Source organism: Natator depressus, chromosome 1, assembly GCF_965152275.1.
Source record: "Natator depressus isolate rNatDep1 chromosome 1, rNatDep2.hap1, whole genome shotgun sequence".
Lineage (NCBI taxonomy): Eukaryota > Metazoa > Chordata > Testudines > Cheloniidae > Natator > Natator depressus.
Window position 1 is genome coordinate 302356804 of NC_134234.1, and position 19911 is coordinate 302376714.

At 40.6% G+C, this 19911-nt stretch overlaps 1 protein-coding gene across 1 annotated transcript in view; it reads right to left on the reverse strand.

Annotated features, from left to right (window-relative positions):
* The window catches only part of CTTNBP2 (cortactin binding protein 2), a 184566-nt gene that overhangs the window by 53967 nt on the left and 110688 nt on the right, over positions 1-19911 (reverse strand). Inside the window, 6 exon segments of the mRNA XM_074942298.1 lie at positions 1354-1433; positions 1931-2026; positions 6088-6363; positions 9052-9169; positions 10989-11243; positions 14763-14913. Coding sequence (XP_074798399.1) covers positions 1354-1433; positions 1931-2026; positions 6088-6363; positions 9052-9169; positions 10989-11243; positions 14763-14913 — 976 coding nt within the window.

Genomic DNA, 19911 nt, shown 5'->3' on the forward strand with positions numbered 1-19911 from the left:
TATCTGGAACTAGAAATATGAACTATAACTCTGAGGTCCTATTGTAATTATGCAAAGTGTGAGCCATTAATGGTGGCTTGGAATCTTGATGGTTCCCATTAACCAGGACAACTGGTTGTAAATGGCTCTGTTTACTTGTAAGTCTTTCTGTATATCTGTGTGCTGGCAAGTGGGTACTGAAGTCTTACAGTGACATGTGATCATGTCACCTGAACTGAAATCCATCTTTAACCTGGTGCTTTTCCATTTAGAAGGAGGGGTGGGAACCCACACCAGGACAAAGGATTCCCACCTTGTGCAAAAGATATATAAGGGGGTGGAACAGAACAAAGGGGGCTGCAGTCATAAGAAATCCCCTAGCTACCACCTGAGCTGGAACAAGGACTGTACCAGGGGAAAGGATTGGGCCCAGATTAGAAAGGAGTCTAGTCTGTAAAAGGAGCTTATTGGAACATCTCTGAGGGTGAGATTTACCTGCATTTAGTTTCCTACTGTATTAGGCTTAGACTTGCGTGTTTTTGTTTTATTTTGCTTGGTAATTTACTTTGTTCTGTCTGTTATTACTTGGAACCACTTAAATCATTCTTTTTACATTTAATAAAATCACTTTTTATGTATTAATTAACCCAGAATAAGTATTAATACCTGGGGGAGCAAACAGCTGTACATATCTCTCTATCAGTGTTATAGAGGGCAAACAATTTATGAGTATTCCCTGTATAAGCTTTATACAGATTAAAACGGATTTATTTGGGGTTTGGATCCCATTGGGAACTGGGTATCTGAGTGTTGGAGACAGGAGCACTTCTTAAGCTGTTTTCAGTTAAGCCTGCAGCTTTTGGTTCAGACCTCATTCTGTGTTTGTAGCAGGCTAGTGTGTCTGGCACAACCATGCAGGGCACTGAAGTCCCAAGCTGCCAGGGAAAACGGGCTTAGAGGTAATCCAAGCACAACAGGTGGCAGTCCCAAGCGGGTTTCTGTGACCCAACCCATCACACTCTCTATCTGCTTTTATATTTTAGTGTTTGTGGGATTATTTATTAGTTTAGTAGATTTGTTCATAAAGAAAATTGTGAAAAATTGCAATTGTTTCTCATGTGCTTCTAGGGTCTCTTATTCTAATGATACTGATTATAATATTCCTGATGCTACTAAAGACTGAACCTTTATTGACCACTGAGGTCTAAGAGATTAATCAATAATCAGTATTAATCAATCATTGATCAATAAGGCGACAAAAGACAGAAATGGAGGGTGAGATGGTAGCAGCACTGCAGACTGGGTTAAGCAGGGGTTTTCACATATGCCTAAAGGAGATGAGAGCCAGCAGACAGGTGCTAGTCTGGTACCTACCAGCCGGAGGTAGTTCTGCAGTATCGGAAGGTGGATCATAGATGCGTAAGTCACACTGTTTAAGCAGCCTTCTTGAGGACCTTTAAAATACATATGTTATTATCTAATACCGGCAATCCTCATGATTTATAAGAATGTGTAATAAATAAACAAACATTCCTATACTAGCTATTGTGAGACTTTGAAGAATCTCTAAGACTCTATATGGACATCACAGATTCAATCAGAGTTGCTAATCAACTTCTTTTATCAGGAAAAGAATTACCCGTATCTCGTAATACAGGTTTAAAAGGATATCTGTGAGGGACTATGGGTGGTATAGATATTATAAAATAACTGTACCTATGACGTTTACAGCTCCTAAGTGCCACCATGTGTTTCTAAATGCTCCAGGCCCACATATTTGGTTTCAACCAAATTAAGTAATAATTATTTTGCTAACTGAATCGCAAATTTATGGGAAGCAGGAAAGTCGCATGAAATACTAAAGAAAACAAATGGTAGCAAATGATTCATAATCTCTATTACTATGGAATTTTTCAATTTTCAAAAACAAAATAGTTGCAAATGCTTTTACCGAACAAAAACACTGTTATGTGTTCCGTTTTATTTCTCTTCAAAAAATCCCATGGTGCTTGTGGAAAAATCTGACCTGTTGACCAGGAAACATTTCCTGTTTAAAAAAAAAAAACAAGAGAGAGAGAGAATAGAGACATATACATACTATATCTGCATACACCCCTCCACACACGCAGTACACCTATCCGCCCACACAGAATGTGTGCATATATATTCAGTTCTGCTATTTTGAAAAACATATCAGTTCCATGTATAAAAACTTTTAATTATTTTATATATGGGTGATGACATTTGAACATTTGCTGTTGTATGGAGATTAAAACAATAGTTTAAAATATCACTTTGTAATGAGGTTTTTTAAAATAAAATAAATAAAATAAATAAATGTAATAGCTAAGGTATTTTACCTAAATATTAACTCTAATGACTAAAAACTATCTAAATAAACTGAGAAACAAAACTAGCTAGCTAAATCTCAGAGAGCACTGCTGAACTCCGTCTCTAAGTGGGGATGGTAGAGAAGGAACTGAGGAGTCCAGGCCATGCACATGCTATGCAAACACTGACAGCTCATGAGGCAAGCACAGCGCGTGGGGTACTGCTGTAGAAATCTCCGATCGAAGGCGCTGGGACACACCTTGACCTGAAGTAATGGAAGTGGAGCACCCATAGGGACACCTCTCGAAGAAGAACGAACCTTTACATTTAATATATTAAATAGTAAACATTGAATAAAACCATGGCAATTTGCTTGATTCAAAGCATAATATATATGTTAGACGAAGGGCCTGATTTTCCACTGCTCTGTATCTTGCATAGTCATTCACACCAGTGCAAAGTGACCATAAAATGCTACCAAGTCTGATTTGCATTCACTTCTTGTGTAAAAAGCTATGAAAGTTGAAGAGCAGCATTTTAAGCACTCTTTGCACTAGTGGAATGACTACACAAAGGTGCAGGGTGATGGAAGATCAAGCCCTAAGATATGCTTGAATTTTGTGTTGCAGTGGCTGTTTATGAAAAGATGGGCCACAGTGAAAACAGTAGCTTTATTAATATATTGGCCAAACACATTCATGTAGTATGGTTTTCCCAGTATTGTTCCATGGTACTCTAAGATGGAAGTATCATACTGGAATGATAATCTGTTAATTTTCCTTATCAGTTCCTAGATAAGTAGAGTTTTCACTGAAATAAAATGGGACTTCTCTTTTGCCTATACATGTAAGTATCAATCAGGATCCATTACATGACATGTCCGGTTTGGACATGTCAACAATGCCCCTCTGCCACGTACATTGGCCAAACTGGACTGTCCCTATGTAAAAGAATAAATGGACACAAATCGGACATGAGGAACGGTAACACACAAAAGCCCGTGGGAGAACACGTCAATCTTCCTGGACATTCTATAACTGATTTGAAAGTAGCTATACTTGAAAGAAAAAACTTCAGAAACAGACTTCAAAGAGAAAAAGCAGAACTAAAATTCATCTGCAAATTTAACACCATTAATTTGGGCTTGAACAGGGACTGGGAGTGGCTGGCTCATTACAGAAGCAGCTTTGCCTCTCCTGGAATTGACACCTCCTCATCTATTGTTTGTAGTGGACTACATCCACCCTGATCGAATTGGCCCTGTCAACACTGGTTCTCCACTTGTGAGGTAACTCCCTTCTCTTCATGTGTCAATATATTTATGTCTGCATCTGTAACTTTCACTCCATGCATCTGAAGAAGTGAGTTTTTTCCCCTCGAAAGCTTATGCTCAAATAAATCTGTTAGTCTTTAAGGTGCCACCAGACTCCTTGTTACTTTGCTTAAGAGCCTTTGGTGAGGAACCTTGTCAAAGACTTTCTGAAAGTGCAAGTACACTATATATCCACTGGATCATCCTTGTCCATGTTTATTGACCCACTCAAAGAATTTAAATCAATTGGTGAGGCATGATTTCCCTTTAGAAAAGCTAAACTTCCCCAAGTTGACTCTTCCTCAACAAATTGTGTTCATCTGTATGTCTGATAATTATAGTTTCAACCAATTTGCCTGGTTCTGAAGTCAGGTTTACTGGCCTGTAATTGCTAGGATTGCCTCTAATTTTTTTTTTAAAATTGGTGTTACATTAGCTGTCTGACAGTCATCTGGTACAGAGGCTGATTTAAGCAACAGGTTACATATCACAGTTTTGCAATTTCATATTTGAGTTCCTTCAGAAATCTTGGATGAACACCATCTGGTTCTGGTGACTTATTACTGTTTAATTTATCGATGTGTTCCAAAACTTCCTCTTATCAACATCTCCATCAGCTACTCTGATTTGTCACCTAAAATGAATGGCTCAGATATGGGAAACTCCCTCATGTACTCTGAAGTGAAGACCAATGCAAAGAATTCATTTAGCTTCTCTGCAATGCCCTTATCTTCCCTGAATGCTTCTTTTAGTACCTCGATCATCCAGTGGATGCACTGACTGTTTGGCAAGCTTCCTGGTTCTGATGTACTTAAAAAAAATTTTGCTTCTAGTTTTTGTGTCTTTTACTAATTGCTCATCATTTTTTTTTTTTTTTTTACCTGCCTCGTTATACTTTCACATATGACCTGGCAGAGTTTATGCTCTTTTCTATCTTCCTCAGTAGGATCTGACTTGCAATTTTTAAGTGATGTCTTGTCTCTAACTACTTCTTTTACTCTGTTGTTTAACCATGCTGGCATTTTTCTGGTCCTCTTACTGTTTTTTTTTTTAAATACATTTGGGGTATACATATCGTTTGAGCCTTTATTACGGTGTTTTCTAAACAGGTGCCATACAGCTTGCAGGTATTTCACTCTTGTGACTGTTCCTTTTAATTTCCATTTAATGACCCTTCTTATTTTTACATAGTTCCCCTTTTTGAAGTTAAATGTTACTATGGTAGGTTTCTTTGGTATTTTCCCCTTACAAGGATTTTAAATTTAATTACATTATGGTTGCTATTACCAATCGGTTCAGCTATCTTCACCTCTTGCACCAGATCCTGTGTGCCACTTAGGACTAAATCAAGAATTGCCTCTCCCCTTGTGGGTTCCAGGACTAGCTGTTCCAAGGAGCTGTCATTAATGGTGTCTAGAAATCTTATCTCTGCATCCCATCCTGAGGTGACATGTTCCCAGTCAGTATGGGGACAGTTGAAATCCCCGATAATTATTTGGTTTTCTGTTTTTGAAGCCTCTCTAATCTCCTGGATCATTTCACAGTCACTGATCATCCTGAGCAGGTGGCTGGTGGTATATTCCTACTGCTATATCTTACTATTCAAGCATGGAATCCATAGACATTTTATGGTAAAGTTTAATTTAGATTTTTACGCTATTTGACTCTATGCTTTCTTTCACATATAATGCCATTCCACCATTAGTGAGACCTTCTGTCATTCCCATATATTTTGTACTCTGGAATTACCGTGCTCCATTGATCATCATCATTCCAACAAGTTTCTGTGATACCTATTATGTCAATATTCTCATTTAATACCAGGAACTCACGTTCACCAATCTTAGTATTTAGATTTCTTGCATTTGCATACAAGCACTCATAAAATTTGTCAATATTTAGTTGTCTGCCATGTGCTGTAATTGAATGGGACTCTTTCATTTCACTGTTTCTCTTTAGTTCCTACCTGTAATCTATCATCTATCTTCTCCTCTTTACTAGGATATAGAGTATCCCCTTTAACAAATCCTCCCCTAATGGATGTGTCTGTCAGAACTGTGTGTCCTCCACACCTGTCAGCTTTTCCTCAGCACATAGTTTAAAAACTCCCCTGTGACGTTTTTAATTTTACATGCCAGCAATCTGGCTTCATTTTGTTTTAGGATGGGCTCCTCCTTTCCCAAAAGGGAATTTCCTTAGTCTCTAAGGTTTAAAGCAGCATATCAAGAAACCACATCAAATATTTTCATACAATTTTATTTTATGGAGTAAGTAATACTTAAAGCGTTATCTTTATCCAAAGGAGTGTTTTGTGTAATGAATGCAATCATGATGGCCTGATCTAGCCCAGAAGCTGCCACAAGTAATCTTAAATATACTTAACTAAGGAATTAAACAACACATCATGCACCCCACAAACAGGAAAAAGGTTTTGCTTTCTTTCAAGTAACAGTGATTATTCATACCTATTTTGATGGATAATATACTGCTTGCACTGAGGCCAAGGCTGGATTCTGCAGCATTATTACATGTCAGGTCTTCTAGACTCCTCCATCCATCAGAGGTGATTGCTTGGAAATGGTTTGTCACCGCCTGACTCACTGCTTTTGAAAAATCATCCCATGATGTCTGTTTGCGGATATTTAAAGAACATATTGTGTTTTCTGTGTCACAATCCTCTGTACCACAGTAGGCTAGTTCTATTTCACTGACTGAAATCCTTAAAGGTACTCTAAGAGCATCTATTAAAAAAAAATTAGAGACCCTAAGATAGTTAAAATCACACAAAACACACAATAAAAGAGCTATTGTAAATAAGATTAATAATATGAAGCACTTTTACATCTTTAGAGCACTGTATCTCAATAGCCCTCTGGAGACAGACAAGTATTATAACACCTATTATTCATTAGGGAATATGGAGAAAGAGCATGGTCCATATCACAATGCAAAACCGTCATAAAACCAGTATTAAATTACAGATTATTATACAAAGCACTCAGCATCACTACCTTCATTTTATAAGTATCAATAATACACTATTGGTCTATAAGACAAGCTTAAATAATCTTTTATTTCCTCTTTCCAGATCCAAATTCTTACAGATTTAGTCATATGGCTAGTGGTTTCCTAACGTTTCATTTTCTAACAGGGAAGAGCTTTCATTTGTGGTTATGCATATGTATGTCAATGCAATTTTACTGTCATTATAGAAAAAAGCTAATAATTATTTTGTTACAGTTACAGGGGAAAATATCCAATCAAAACATTTTTAATGGGAGTCTGGAAAGCAAAAATTTTGAAATGGACTTCTCTTTGTGGACATTTTCTCTCATAGCAAAATAAAGACATTCCACTGGGTTGTCTATTTTTAAGTGTGTAAACATTTTAAGAGTGTCACCAGAGAAAAAAGTTAAAAAATAATAAACGAACAAAGTGTGTGTGTGTGTGTGGGGGGGTGTTACATACACAGCATAACACATTAGAGGAATAATTTTTGGATCTTGCTGTACTTTGAGAACCGGGACAAAATTCCATACTAGCAATAGATTAAGTAGATTAATATCTGTTTATACTGTATGCCTGAGATGGCCAAACAGTGAGTTGTGAGCCACATGTGACTCTTTTACAGTTAAACTACAGCTCTCAGAGCCCCTTATGCCCTTCCCTCCCCCGCTTCTCTGCCTACCAGATTGTTTGGAGGCGCTCAGGGCTTCTGCCCTGTGGTGGCATGGTGGGGCTAGGAGTTTCTGCCCAATAGGGAGAGGGATCTTGGGGCTTCAGTCCTGCAGGAGGTGCCTGCTGGGGCGTGTGGCTTCAGCGGGAGCAGGGCTGAAACCCCGTGCCTCAGCAAGTGTGCCCTGCAGGGTTGAAGCCCTGAGACCCTGCACCCAGGACCTTGCAGGGCAGAAACCCCCTAGTCCCACCATCTTGCCACAGAGCTGAAAGCCCGAACCCCATCTCTCGAATTTCTGAAGATTGTCATATGCGGCTCAGAAGGCCAGTAAGTTTGGCCATCCCTGCTGTATGCATCATTAAAGGTCACTCTAGGATTGCAAGCCTCACTCTCCCACACCTTCAATGGAAAAATAATACATTTCAGCAAATGACCCTGAAATACTGAGGAAGTGCAGCTACAGGAGAGATGCTGTCTGGTTTGGGGAGCAATTTTGCTGTAACAAGACTTTCAATGCTGTTTTGGTTTTGTTCTTATAGTTCAATGGCGAGGTCATCAGATGATATTAACCAATATAGGTCCAACACAGAGCTGGGCAATAATCTAATTTTTTGGTTCACTGTAGGTTATCGGGGAAAAAATCTGATTGAGGTCAAACTGATATAAATATGGCAAAAAATGTCAGAGATTTGAAAAAAAATCCATTTCAGGTAGAAGAAACCATATAATTTAATCTGCAACATTTTGTTTCGGGGATTTTTAAAAGGCTAGATTCACAAAATGTCTGGTAGGGATAGTGCTGCCACTGCCACCTGTAACATTTAGCCCAGTGCTTTGGGCACTCTCAGCCAGTGACAATTCACAGTCATCCATAATGACGATGACTAGCTACTGGGCCGGGAAAAGAGAGTGAGAATGACTTTCTAGCCTCGTAATTAAGGCATTTTCCTGCAACATGGGAGACCCAAGTTCGAGTCCCTGCTTCAGTGACTCTATTTATACATAGTGGAACAGTTACAACAGGAGAGAATGAAAGAGATCCACACTAGAACCTGGGTCTCCCACATTCTGGTTAAGAGCCCTAACCACTGGGCAAAAACTTGTAAGCAGGGCACCAGCACCACCTCCTCCTCCCATTTTTGAATGGCATCTAAATTATGGAAAAATGGTTTTGAGCCAATACCATTTGGCAAATTTGTATCAAATTCACTCGTAGTTTCAGGGCAAAAAAAACTTGGACTTTTTGGTGAATAAACTATTAGTCTGGATAAAAATCACCCAGTTCTACTCCAAATCCAATGACAAATAGATGCTTTCATTTAAACCTGATGCGGATTTTTCCCCAAGAGTCTGAAAAGAAGAGGATAAGAACAATGAAAGGAAGAAAAGGTAAAAGTTCTGATGAAAAATAACTACTAAATATTAATTTACCAATTCCAAAGGATTAGGTTTGTTTCCAGAATTGAGCAATTTATTTGATTTTTTAAAGTTGGCACATTTTAAGGTACTACTAAAAATCAGAATAAGAGGTTACCCAATACCTTCCAACAAGATGTTTTTTGTCATTTATTGTAGCAGAATTTTGAGTAATACGTCTGCACTCTTTAAAAAATAAACTGGCCTGGTGGTGGGAAAATGTGAGCAGGGTGAGATTAAGGGTAAACAAACATTGTATTAAATGTTTCTTCTGTGTCCCACAAGACCCTGGCTGCTAAATATTTTAGTGCAGTACTGTTGGCAAACTGTAACTCACTCAAGTTCTCCAGGAGATGTTTGCAGTCATCAGTGGCAACATCATGCAGCGTTCGATCGCACTTATCTTTCCTTTCAGCCTCTAGTCCACCATGGCTACACAAGATTTCTAGGCAGTTCTGGAAAGATAAGAGCTGTATTATTTGCAGTTTAACTAAATTAACTTGGGCTAAATACTCAAAAATTGTTTGCTGCCTGAAGCAGGCAGTCCTACAATTAGCCATTAGACTCCTGATTCAATACGTACGCATGCTTTTCCAAATATCGAAAGAAAGGCAACTAACAGAATTGCTAAACATGAGGCTCCAAAAGGTGTTTCTCACAGAATTGAAGTACAGGTGTCAAATGTTTTGCCTTGGACTTGAAATTCTCAGGCCAAGGTTTTTAAAACAGAGTACCTAAAGTCAGTATTTTCCAAGCACTGGGAACCCTATAGCTCCCAGTGAAGTCAACACGTCTGAAAATTTGGTCACTTACTTAAGAGCCTAACTTTAAGCACCCAGTTTTGAAAATCTTGGTTTCAGTTTTGGCTTATATTAAAAGGCAAGCTGAAGGTTTAGTAATGACTAACCTACTAGGGTATTCAGATGACAAGAGCAACCCACTGAACCAGTGTTTACTTAGCAATACAGAAACATTAGCAGGGTACAAATTCCCATCCATGCTTGGTATGTGAGTGATACACAATAACCCACAATGATAGTTGCAAATTCACCTTACAAGTCCCTCCTTCCGCAAGTAAATTTGAATTTCTGAAAGAATATCAATCATGCAAAGAAATCTTAGTTTGAAACAACAGAATAGGAACATTTAGGCACACCAGCCCAAATTTTTGAAGCTATTATAAGGAGGGAAGTGTAGCTCAAGTGACCCTGCTGACTGCAGCTGTGACAGTATGGCACAGGGAGAAAGGTCATCCCTCAAGCTATCTTGTCCCAGGCCATTTAGGGCTTTATAGGTCATAACTAACCTAAGCTCCACCTGCAGATCAACTGGCAGCTAGTGCAGATCCTGAAGCACAAGTGTCATTTATTTGCTTCTAGCAAGATGCCCCATTCAATAAGAAAGCCACTGCATTCCACACCAGCATCTGTCTCCAAATGGTTTTAAGGGGTAGCCTCATGTAGAGTGCATTGCAGTAGTTTAATCTTGAGGTAACAAAGAATGGCGAATAGTGGCAAGGTCCTCATATGAACAAAAGGTCACAACCTCCTAGCCAGACTCAGATGATAAACAGATCTGGCCAAGGTTTTTCAAAGTGTTGAGAAATTTTAAGTGCATCCATTTTTGGGTGCCCAATCCAAGATACCTAAAGAGGCCTCATTTTCACAGTGTGGGTTCTCAGCCTTTTCTGAGAATCAAGCCTCTTTTATAATGTCTCAGATTAGGCACTCAAAATTACTAGTTAATTGTTAAAATCTTGGGCCCTGTCTCTCAAAACTATCCTTCCCTATGCCCCTCAATGACATCTCTGTTCCATTCTCTCTTCCAGCAACAGTCTCAGCTTTGAATTGATACAAACCCTACTTCTCATTAAAAATAAAAAATAAATCAGTTAACCATTCAGAGTTAGTAGCATAAAGCTTCTGATGCCAAATGTTGCATTAATGCCTGGTGTCAAGAAACTGCCCTGCTGACATCAATTGCCAGGGTGGAGTAGGTCAGAATGGATTTCCCCCTGGAATCATAACATAAAATTTTCCAGCTAACTTACTCATTTCGTATTGAAAAGCCTGCATAAAGCACAGATACTAAAAAAATAAAAAATATCTCTGTAGAGACTGTATTTTCAAAATTAAGATAATTTTCATTTAACTATGAACAGTTACGTTTACAATTAAGGAGGTCATTAACTTGATGTGTCTATATTAAATAGATACATAATTAATGGAAGAGTCATTTAATCGCTACAATAGTTATAACAACATACAGACAGACCTTAAAGCCTTTTGATGCTGCTATATGGGCAGCAGTCCAACCCTCTTTGTCAGCATGGTTGATGAGATCTGCAGAAACAACAGGCCTTGCTTTACTCGGATAGCTGTCTTCTCTGCAGTCCAAGTCAAAGAAGTCTGAATTAGGCTGTGCATCATTCATAAAGTTTCCATTGTCTGTTTGTCCATAGTACATAAGGAGCATGAGGCTGTCAACATTACCAGAATCCACAGCTGCATGAATTGGTGTCCAGCCATCCTAAAGAGATAAAAATGAACAGCACAACCCCACCACACATGGAGAAAAGTGGTTAGTTACAGAATTTATATTACTAATTGCTTTCTATCAAACATGCTGTCTGTAAAGCTTTTAAGCATCCAACAATGGCTGGCTATAATCAAATGTCACAGTTTTGTATGAGACAGCCCATCTGTTGTGCTCTATGTATGTGTGTGAGATGCCTGGTGTGAAAGGAAAAAGGTGGGTTACAGTCCCATAATCCCTGCTTGGAAAAAGACATTTATTGAGTCACCGCAGGTCGTGAGGGTCCACAGAAAACATGCCCAGTGCAGGTCAAACTGAATCAAAGCAACCCTCTCCCAGGGATGTTTTGGGTTGCACATTGTGAGCTAATGTAATATTGTAACTGGACCTTTGTCAGATTTTTTTATATATTATTGTGTACAATTTTATATAGCACTTTTCTCCTCTTTAGCTATGCACAATGTTAGCTTCTCTCTGCATTAGCACACCAAAGCCAATGCAGCTGCTCTTGGAAGAATTTTCAATCCTTAATTCTCCTTTGATGTCCTTAATTTAAAAGGCCACAGTCTGAACTTGTCTCTCCTCCTTATTTTCTTCTAAATTATCACTACATTTGAGCTGACCAAATAAGCTTCTTTCCATTGTAAGTGACAAAAAGATTATCAGCATACAGTGGCGCTGGAAGAGTTTTCGGAGTGGGGATACTGAGCTGCACCCCTCTTGCCCCAGTCAGACTCTACGGCAGGCAGCAGAGCCCCCAGGCATGGGGCCGGCCACTGGGACACTGCATGCAGGACCAGCGGCCAGGACCCCCCAGGCATGTAGCTAGCAGCCAGGTACCTGCATGCGGAGTAAGTGGCCAGGACCCTGGGGCCAGCAGCGGAGCCCCTGGGGTCCCAGCAGGACCCTGGGTCAGCAGCTGGGAACCTGCATGCGAGCCGGCAGCTGGGACCCTCGTGCTGGCAGTGGAGCCCCTGGGTGTGGGGCTGGCAGCCAGGAGCCTGGGCCCAGCAAGATCCTGGGGCTGGCAGCGGAGCATCTGGGGCCCCAGCGGCCGGGACCTCGCAGGTGGCCTGGAGGCCGGGACCCTGGGGCTGGCAGCAGAGCCCCCAGGGACGGCAGCCAAGGAAGACCCTGGACCAGCAGTGGAACCTCCAGCCCATAGGGGGCTGGCAGCCAGGACCCAGGGTGGCAGGGCGGCCAGGATGCCGGGTACAAAATCCCCCCCCGCAGCTCTACTTCCTGTGCCTATGTCAGCATATATCTATGGTCTGAGTTTTCCAATCTCCTTAGTTTGGAAAAATCAACACTCACATTCATACAACTCAACACTCTAATATTGGTTCCACCCTTCATCATTTTGCTACTGCATTTTCTACTTTGAGGAAAGATTTTTTTTAATTTCAGGGATGCTTGATGGTTTGGATTTTACTTTCAAAGAGATCCACTTAGAAAATGCATGCCCTAGTGAGAGAAATGTCTTGCAGTAGATTGTTTGTCCAATTGAAAAAAAAATGAAACTGTTTAAGGTATTCACAGATCTTGACCTCAAAAACTAAATTTTAAAGTCATTTATTGGTCATCTGCAGCCAGCACTCCACAATGAGAGTGGGCAAAAAGGCACAAGGAGCATTCCCCCGTATTACCCAGCAGAGCAGAGCACAATGGCAGTGCTTACACACTTTTAACAGCAAAGTCTGAGGCCTGGTCTACACTGGGCGGAGGGGGCGGGGGGGAGGAGGAGGGAAATCAATCTAAGTAACGCAACTTCAGCTACGTGAATAATGTAGCTGAAGTCAACATACTTAGATCTACTTACTGCGGGGTCTTCACTGCGATAAGTCGACAGCTGACACTCCCCCCTCGACTCCGCCTGTGCCTCTCGCTCTGGTGGAGTACCGGAGTCGATGGGAGAGCCCTCGGCAGTTGATTTATCGCGTCTAGATTAATCCCCCCCCCCCCCCGGATTGATCACTGCCCGTCGATCCAGTGGGTAATGTAGACAAGCCCACTGTTTGTCTACACTGGCAATTAAGAATGCTGCAACTTTCTGTCTCAGGGGTGTGAAAAAACACCCCCTGAGCACAGCAAGTTTAAGCGCCGTAAAGCACCAGTGTAAACAGTGCCTCAGTGATGGGAGCCACGCCCCTCATTGAGGTGGTTTTTTTAGAGCTCTGGGAGAGCTCTCTCCCAGTGCTGTGCCACAACCACACAAGGCATGTTGCCAGCATAGACTAGCCCCGATTCACGATTCTTCCTCTGACTAGGATATCTTCCTCAAAGTTGGTAGGAAAGGATGGATTCATGGACCTGGCCTCCTGACACCAGATAGGGAGTCTGTTCCCATGTGGGGGAAAAGTACGCTGTGCCTTCTCCAAAGGTAGTGCAGTGGCAAGACTTCTGTGGCAGTGGGGAGCACTCTGGAGCCACTTGGAAAAAATGTGTAAGTGTCTCAGTAACAAAAGCATTTAAGTCCCATTGACTGAATTTCAATGGGACTTAAGTGCTTTTGAAAATTTTATGCATTGTACCACCCTAGGTCTTCTTCTCATGGTGATGCACTTCGGTAGCACCACCTTACATAGGGTGTGGCTTAATATTACAACAAAGAAGCAATTAGTAAATAGCAATTTCTGTAACCACTTGGTATAAAAAGTCAACTTCTTAACCAGACAAGAACTTTTCAATAATGTTTTCTATATCCTCTTTTCCTCTAATTTCAAAATGAATTCAGGTTACTTTCCACAAAAAAATCAGCCCCTAATTAACATGAAGGCTACAACACATACAAAATATCTTTCATACAATATTTCTGGAGAGTCTAAATCTCACAACATTAAGTGATAAAAAGTCTCAATATTGTGTGTACATGTCAAGTTTTTAAGCAATAGCCCTGAAGTACGTGAATAAGGGAATGCCTAACCTTCAAATTTGAAGACTCTCAACTACTCTCTTCCCATCCACAGAGCACAGATACTTTTTGTTTTGTCCTGCTGACTCTCCCTTTGTGACAAATGTCTAAGAATTTCTTTCACAATATTTGTGAAGAACGTTTTCTTCAAGGATAACATTGATCTGTAATTAGACAAGTTGCTCCAGAGCTATAGAGGTATCATGGGCTACCACATACCCCCACCTCATTCATGACTGCTACCAGGAACAGTAAGGCAACAACAACACTGCATACCATGAGAGTTGACAGTGAAGCAGATCGATTCTACCTCTGCTGTCCCACACAGGAACATGGTATACAAGATGTTGCATTTTGAAACTGAGGCTGATAAAATCGAGAGGAAAGCGAAGTGATTTATAAGTTTTTAGGGAAACTATGCAACCTAAACAAATAGAAAACATTTTACAATGAGACACAGCAATATTAAATCAAAGCTTTTTACTAATTCCAAAACACACTGAGTATTACATCATTAAAGAGTTAAAAATGACAGTGCAAGGAATTCTGATTTTTGCAGCTGTTCAGTTCACACTGTGATTTTAGAAATTCTTTTAACTTACACTGGTTTTTACACTTCGATGTGCTCCAGCTTCCAGCAAAAGTTTGATACATTCATTATTTCCATTTCCACAGGCTAGGTACAAAGGTGTCTGTCCTCTTTCAGCAGCATGGTTAACATCAGCCTGATACATAATTAATAATTCTGCACACCTATGAGTGGAAACATCAGGTGACAACACAATAAAAGATTCCTGTATTTGACTTTTTAAATGCCATGTGAACTTACATGCACATTTAAAAACCATATTTAAATGTATTGATGTATATATTAGCATAGACTAATTTAGTTAAACTAATCACATCAATCCTAAATTATTGTAGATATATTAAAGTTCTGTTGAAAACTGGCGAGATTGGAAAACTGTATTTTACAAGAGCTGACAAAAACTTTGTAGTTGACAGCTATTTGAATAAAAGTCTTCAAGTGTGAGTAACAAAGGAACGTTTTTTTTCCTGATCACTGACATCAGAGTGCTATCTCTTTAAATATTTGGCAATCCCTCTGTTCCTCTCACAGCAGTTATACTTGTAGTTCGACAAAGCAGCAAATACTGAAAACACAAACTTGTGAAGTTTTACAATATTTTCATTAGAAAACAGCATCTAAAGCGTCAAACAGAACTGTAGAGATGTCTCCTACTCATGAAATATAACAGCTGTGAAAGATTGCTTTTCAGATGACTAAAGATTTGTCACAAAAGCCATACACACTCTTGTCTCCTGATAACATACTTTTTTATTCAACATTTATTCAAACATTTTATTCAAACACACAATCTCTGACCAAAGACAAGCAACATAAAGAGAATGGAAGAGGACACAATTGTGTGTGTATGTTTGTGTGTATAATTTGTATACAGTATACACTTTTTCCCCCTTGTAATTATAAAAAGACATATTCCAAAATGTCCCTCTACCCAGCTGTCATTCATTGGCTTATTTCATAAGGGCACTGCAGTACAGCTGAGTCTTGACGAGAGGGTTTTATGGATTAGTTCAGGGAACATGTTCCATGAGTCAGAGACACATGAAAGAACACATGGAGATGCATGACAGTGCAGCTGACAGGTAGGCAGAGGAGGCTGGAATCTTTGATTGAGCAGGTAAAGTTGGAAGTGACAGAATAAAATGCAAGAAAATACAAGTAGGGAGGGGTATTCAGATAAAGTCAGGCCTGTATAACCAGGGTCTCCACTCATGGAGCCATGTGATTACATCAGAATCTCAGCTTTCAACTAAAAAATGAAGATTCTAGCTATAATGGTTGTAAAGAAATGTGTGAACTGCCCCATTCATCTCAATGAGGCTGTAACAAAAGCAAAAAAGCTGCAAGGAAACCCATCATCATCACCTTCACTGTGGTCAGAGGAGAAGAGTGATGTGGGCCACCTGCTGCCACTCCCATCTTTCAGCTACTCCCAATGAGGGGAGATACTGCTTGTCTTCCTGGGAGAAGGGGATGCCCATGCCACTGTCTCTCTGGAATGGTAGGGAGCCTCTCCAACAACCACCAATGAAAGTGAGAAGGCTGGGCCACAGGAGCCCCATGCTGTGGTTGACTAGCACTCTGAATTGCTTTAATCTTACCCTGAGGGGCAAAGTTGTGTGAAGAGTCTTACAAGGTGAAGACAAGAAGCTAAACTTGATGCAGTGAAACAGAAGGAGTTATTGGAAGGATTCAAAGAGATGCCTAATATGCTCTAAGTGATAGACAAGAATTACAATCTTAGCAACTGTGTTAATGGATTCAAGGGACATGGTGTTTGGGAGGCCAGAGAGGATGTAGTTACAGTAATCAAGATGGGAGGATGATGACAGCCTGGATGAAAGTTTTGGCTGTCTCTACAGCAATGAAAGGATGAATCTTCAAAATGTTATGGAGAAACGAGCTGCAGGAATTGGACACAGCCTGAATATGTCTGGCAAGGGAGGAGACCAGTTAAAGGTGACAGGCTGGATCAACAAGAGGGATGCTGGAATGGATTAAAGGGATGTAGTGAGGTTACAAACTTGGTCCAACATTTAGACTGCATACTATCAGCCTTTTATAAAAACCTAAAACTATCAGAAATGCTTCCATCATTCATTAAAACATTACAGTGGAATTTTTTTTAAACATTCTTCTGCAGTGTTTGCAACCCGAGCACTGTCTTAGTGTCTAAGAACCAGCTTTAATCATCTTAAATGTTACCAAGTAAAGCTGATAAAAAAAATGAAAAAGTTTTCATTGGAAAAAATAAGTTACCTTCTCATAACTGTAGTTCATTGAGATGTGTTGCATATGTCCATTGCAACTGTAGGTGCCTGCCTGTCCCATGCACCAGTGCTAGAGTGTTTTCCCCAGTGCCAGGGTTCTTTAACTTTTTTTGATGGGCCCCCCTTTGAAAATATTTCAGGCTGCAATGACCCCTCCACACACACACACACACCATGCCATCCTTACTTCTGTGGACTGCTGCTGACGGCGGCGCTGCCCTCAGAGGCAGGCACCTGACCAGCAGCCACCACTCTTGGGCTGCCAGCTCTAAAACGAACCCGGAATTAAGGATGGCAATACAGTGACCGCCCCTAGAATAGCCTTGCGACCCCCTTTTGGGTCGTAACCCCTGGTTTGAAAAACACTACACTAGCAGTACCCCTAACGGCCTTGCCCACACTTGAGATCCTCATGCTCCAAACCAAGGGAAAAAAGGGAGGAGCTGCTTCGCCTCTCCTTCAGTTCCTTCACACCAGAAACTAAGTGTAGTCTCCGATGCACTGGGGGAAGAGGCCAGGAGGTATAGTGGACATATGCAACACATCTCAAAGAACAACAGTTATGAGACGCTGAGTAACCATTTCTTCTTCAAGTGCTTGAATATGTCCATTACACTGTAGGTGACCCCCAAGCTCTTATCCCCGACCGTGGGGCTTGGATTCTCATTAGAAAAAGGGACTGTAGGACCTACATTTGCATCCTCCCTTGATGCAGCAATCAGTGCATAATGTCTGGTGAATGTATGAACTAAAGACGACATAGTTGCCCTGCACATGTCCACAATAGGGATGTGCTCTGGTTGAGTGTGCAGTCAGCCTGCCAGGGAGCGCTATCCCTTTGGAAGCATAAGAGTGCTGCAGCTGGTGATCCATTTAGACAGTCTCTAAATGGATCACCAGCTGCAGCACTCTTATGCTTATGGAAAATGGTGCATGGCAGATCAGAAACCGTAACAACATAAGAACGACCATATTGGTTCAGAACAGAGGTCCATCTAGCCCAGTATCCTGTCTTCCAACAGTGGCCAATGCCAGGTGCCCCAGAAGGAATGAACAGAACAGGTAATCATCATGTGATCCACCCCTATCACCCATTCCCAGCTTCTGGCAAACAGAGGCTAGGGACACCATCCCTGTCCATCCTGGCTAATAGCCATTGATGGACCTATCCTCCACGAATTTATCTAGTTCTTTTTTGAACCCTGCTATAGCCTTGGGCTTCACAACATCCTCTGGCAAAGAGTTCCACAGGTTGACTGTGCATTGTGTAAAGAAATACTTCCTTTTGTTTGTTTTAAACCTGCTGCCTATTAATTTCATTTGGTGACCGCTAGTTCTTGCATTATGAGGAGTAAAAAACACTTCCTTATTTATTTTCTCCACACTAGTCATTATTTAATAGACTTCTATCATATCCATCCTTAGTTGTCTCTTTTCCGACCTAAAAAGTCCCAATCTTATTAATCTCTCCTCATACGGAAGCTGTTCCATACCCCTAATTATTTTTGTTGCCCTTTTCTGAACCTTTTCCAATTCCAATATATCTTTTTTGAGATGGGGCGACCACCTCTGCACGCAATATTCAAGATATGGGTGTACCATGGATTTATACAGAGGCATTATGGTATTTACTGACTTATTATCTATACATTTTTAATTATTCCCAACATTCCATTAGCTTTTTTGACTGCTGCTGCACATTGAGTGGATGTTTTCAGAGAACTATCCACAATGACTCCAAGATCTCTCTCTTGAGTGGTAACTGTGAATTTAGACCCCTCATTTTATATGTATTGTTGGGACTATGTTTTCCAATCTGCACTACTTTGCGTTTAGCGACATTGAATTTCATCTGTCATTTTGCTGTCCAATTACCCATTTTTGTGAGATCCCTTTGAAGCTCTTCACAGTCTGCTTTGGACTTAACTATCTTGAGTAGTTCTGCATCGTCTGCAAACTTTGCCACCTCCCCGTTCACCCCTTTTTCCAGATTGTTTATGAATATGTTGAAATAATACTAGTCTCGGTAAAGACCCCTGGGGGACACCACTATTTACGTCTCTCCATTCTGAAAACTGACCATTGATTCCTACCCTTTGTTTCCTATCTTTTAACCAGTAACCAATCCATGAGAGGACCTTCCCTCTTATCCCATGACAGCGTACATTGCTTAAGAGCCTTTGATGAAGGATCTTATCAAAGGCTTTTTGAAAATCTAAGTACACTATATCCACTGGATCCCCCTTGTCCACACGCTTGTTGACCCCCTCAAAGAATTCTAGAAGATTGGTGAAGTATGATTTCCCTTTATAAAAACCATGTTGACTCTTCCCCCAACAAATTGTGTTAATCTGTGTGTCTGACAATTCTGCCCTTTACTATAGTTTCAACCAGTTTTGCCCGGTAGTGAAGTCAGGCTTACTGGCCTGTAATTGTTGGCATCACCTCTGGAGCCCTTTTCAAAAATTGGTGTCACATTAGCTATCCCTCAGTCATTTGGTACAAAAGCTGATTTAAAGGATAGGTTACAGACTACAGTTAATAGTTCTGCAAATTCACATTTGAGTTCCTTCAGAACTCTTGGGTGAATACCATCTGGTCCTGGTGACTTATTGCTGTTTAATTTATCAGTTTGTTCCAAAACCTCCTCTAATGACAGCTCAATCTCGGACAGTTCCTCAAATTCATCACTCAGATGAACGGCTCAGGTTTGGGAATTTCCCTCACATCCTCAGCTGTGAAGACCAATGCAATGAATTCATTTAGTTTCTCTGCAATGACCTTATCGTCCTTGAGTGCTCCTTTACCATCTTGATCATCCAGTGGCCCCACTGGTTGTTTAGCAGGTTTCCTGCTTCTGATGCACTTAAAATTTATTTTTCTATTACTTTT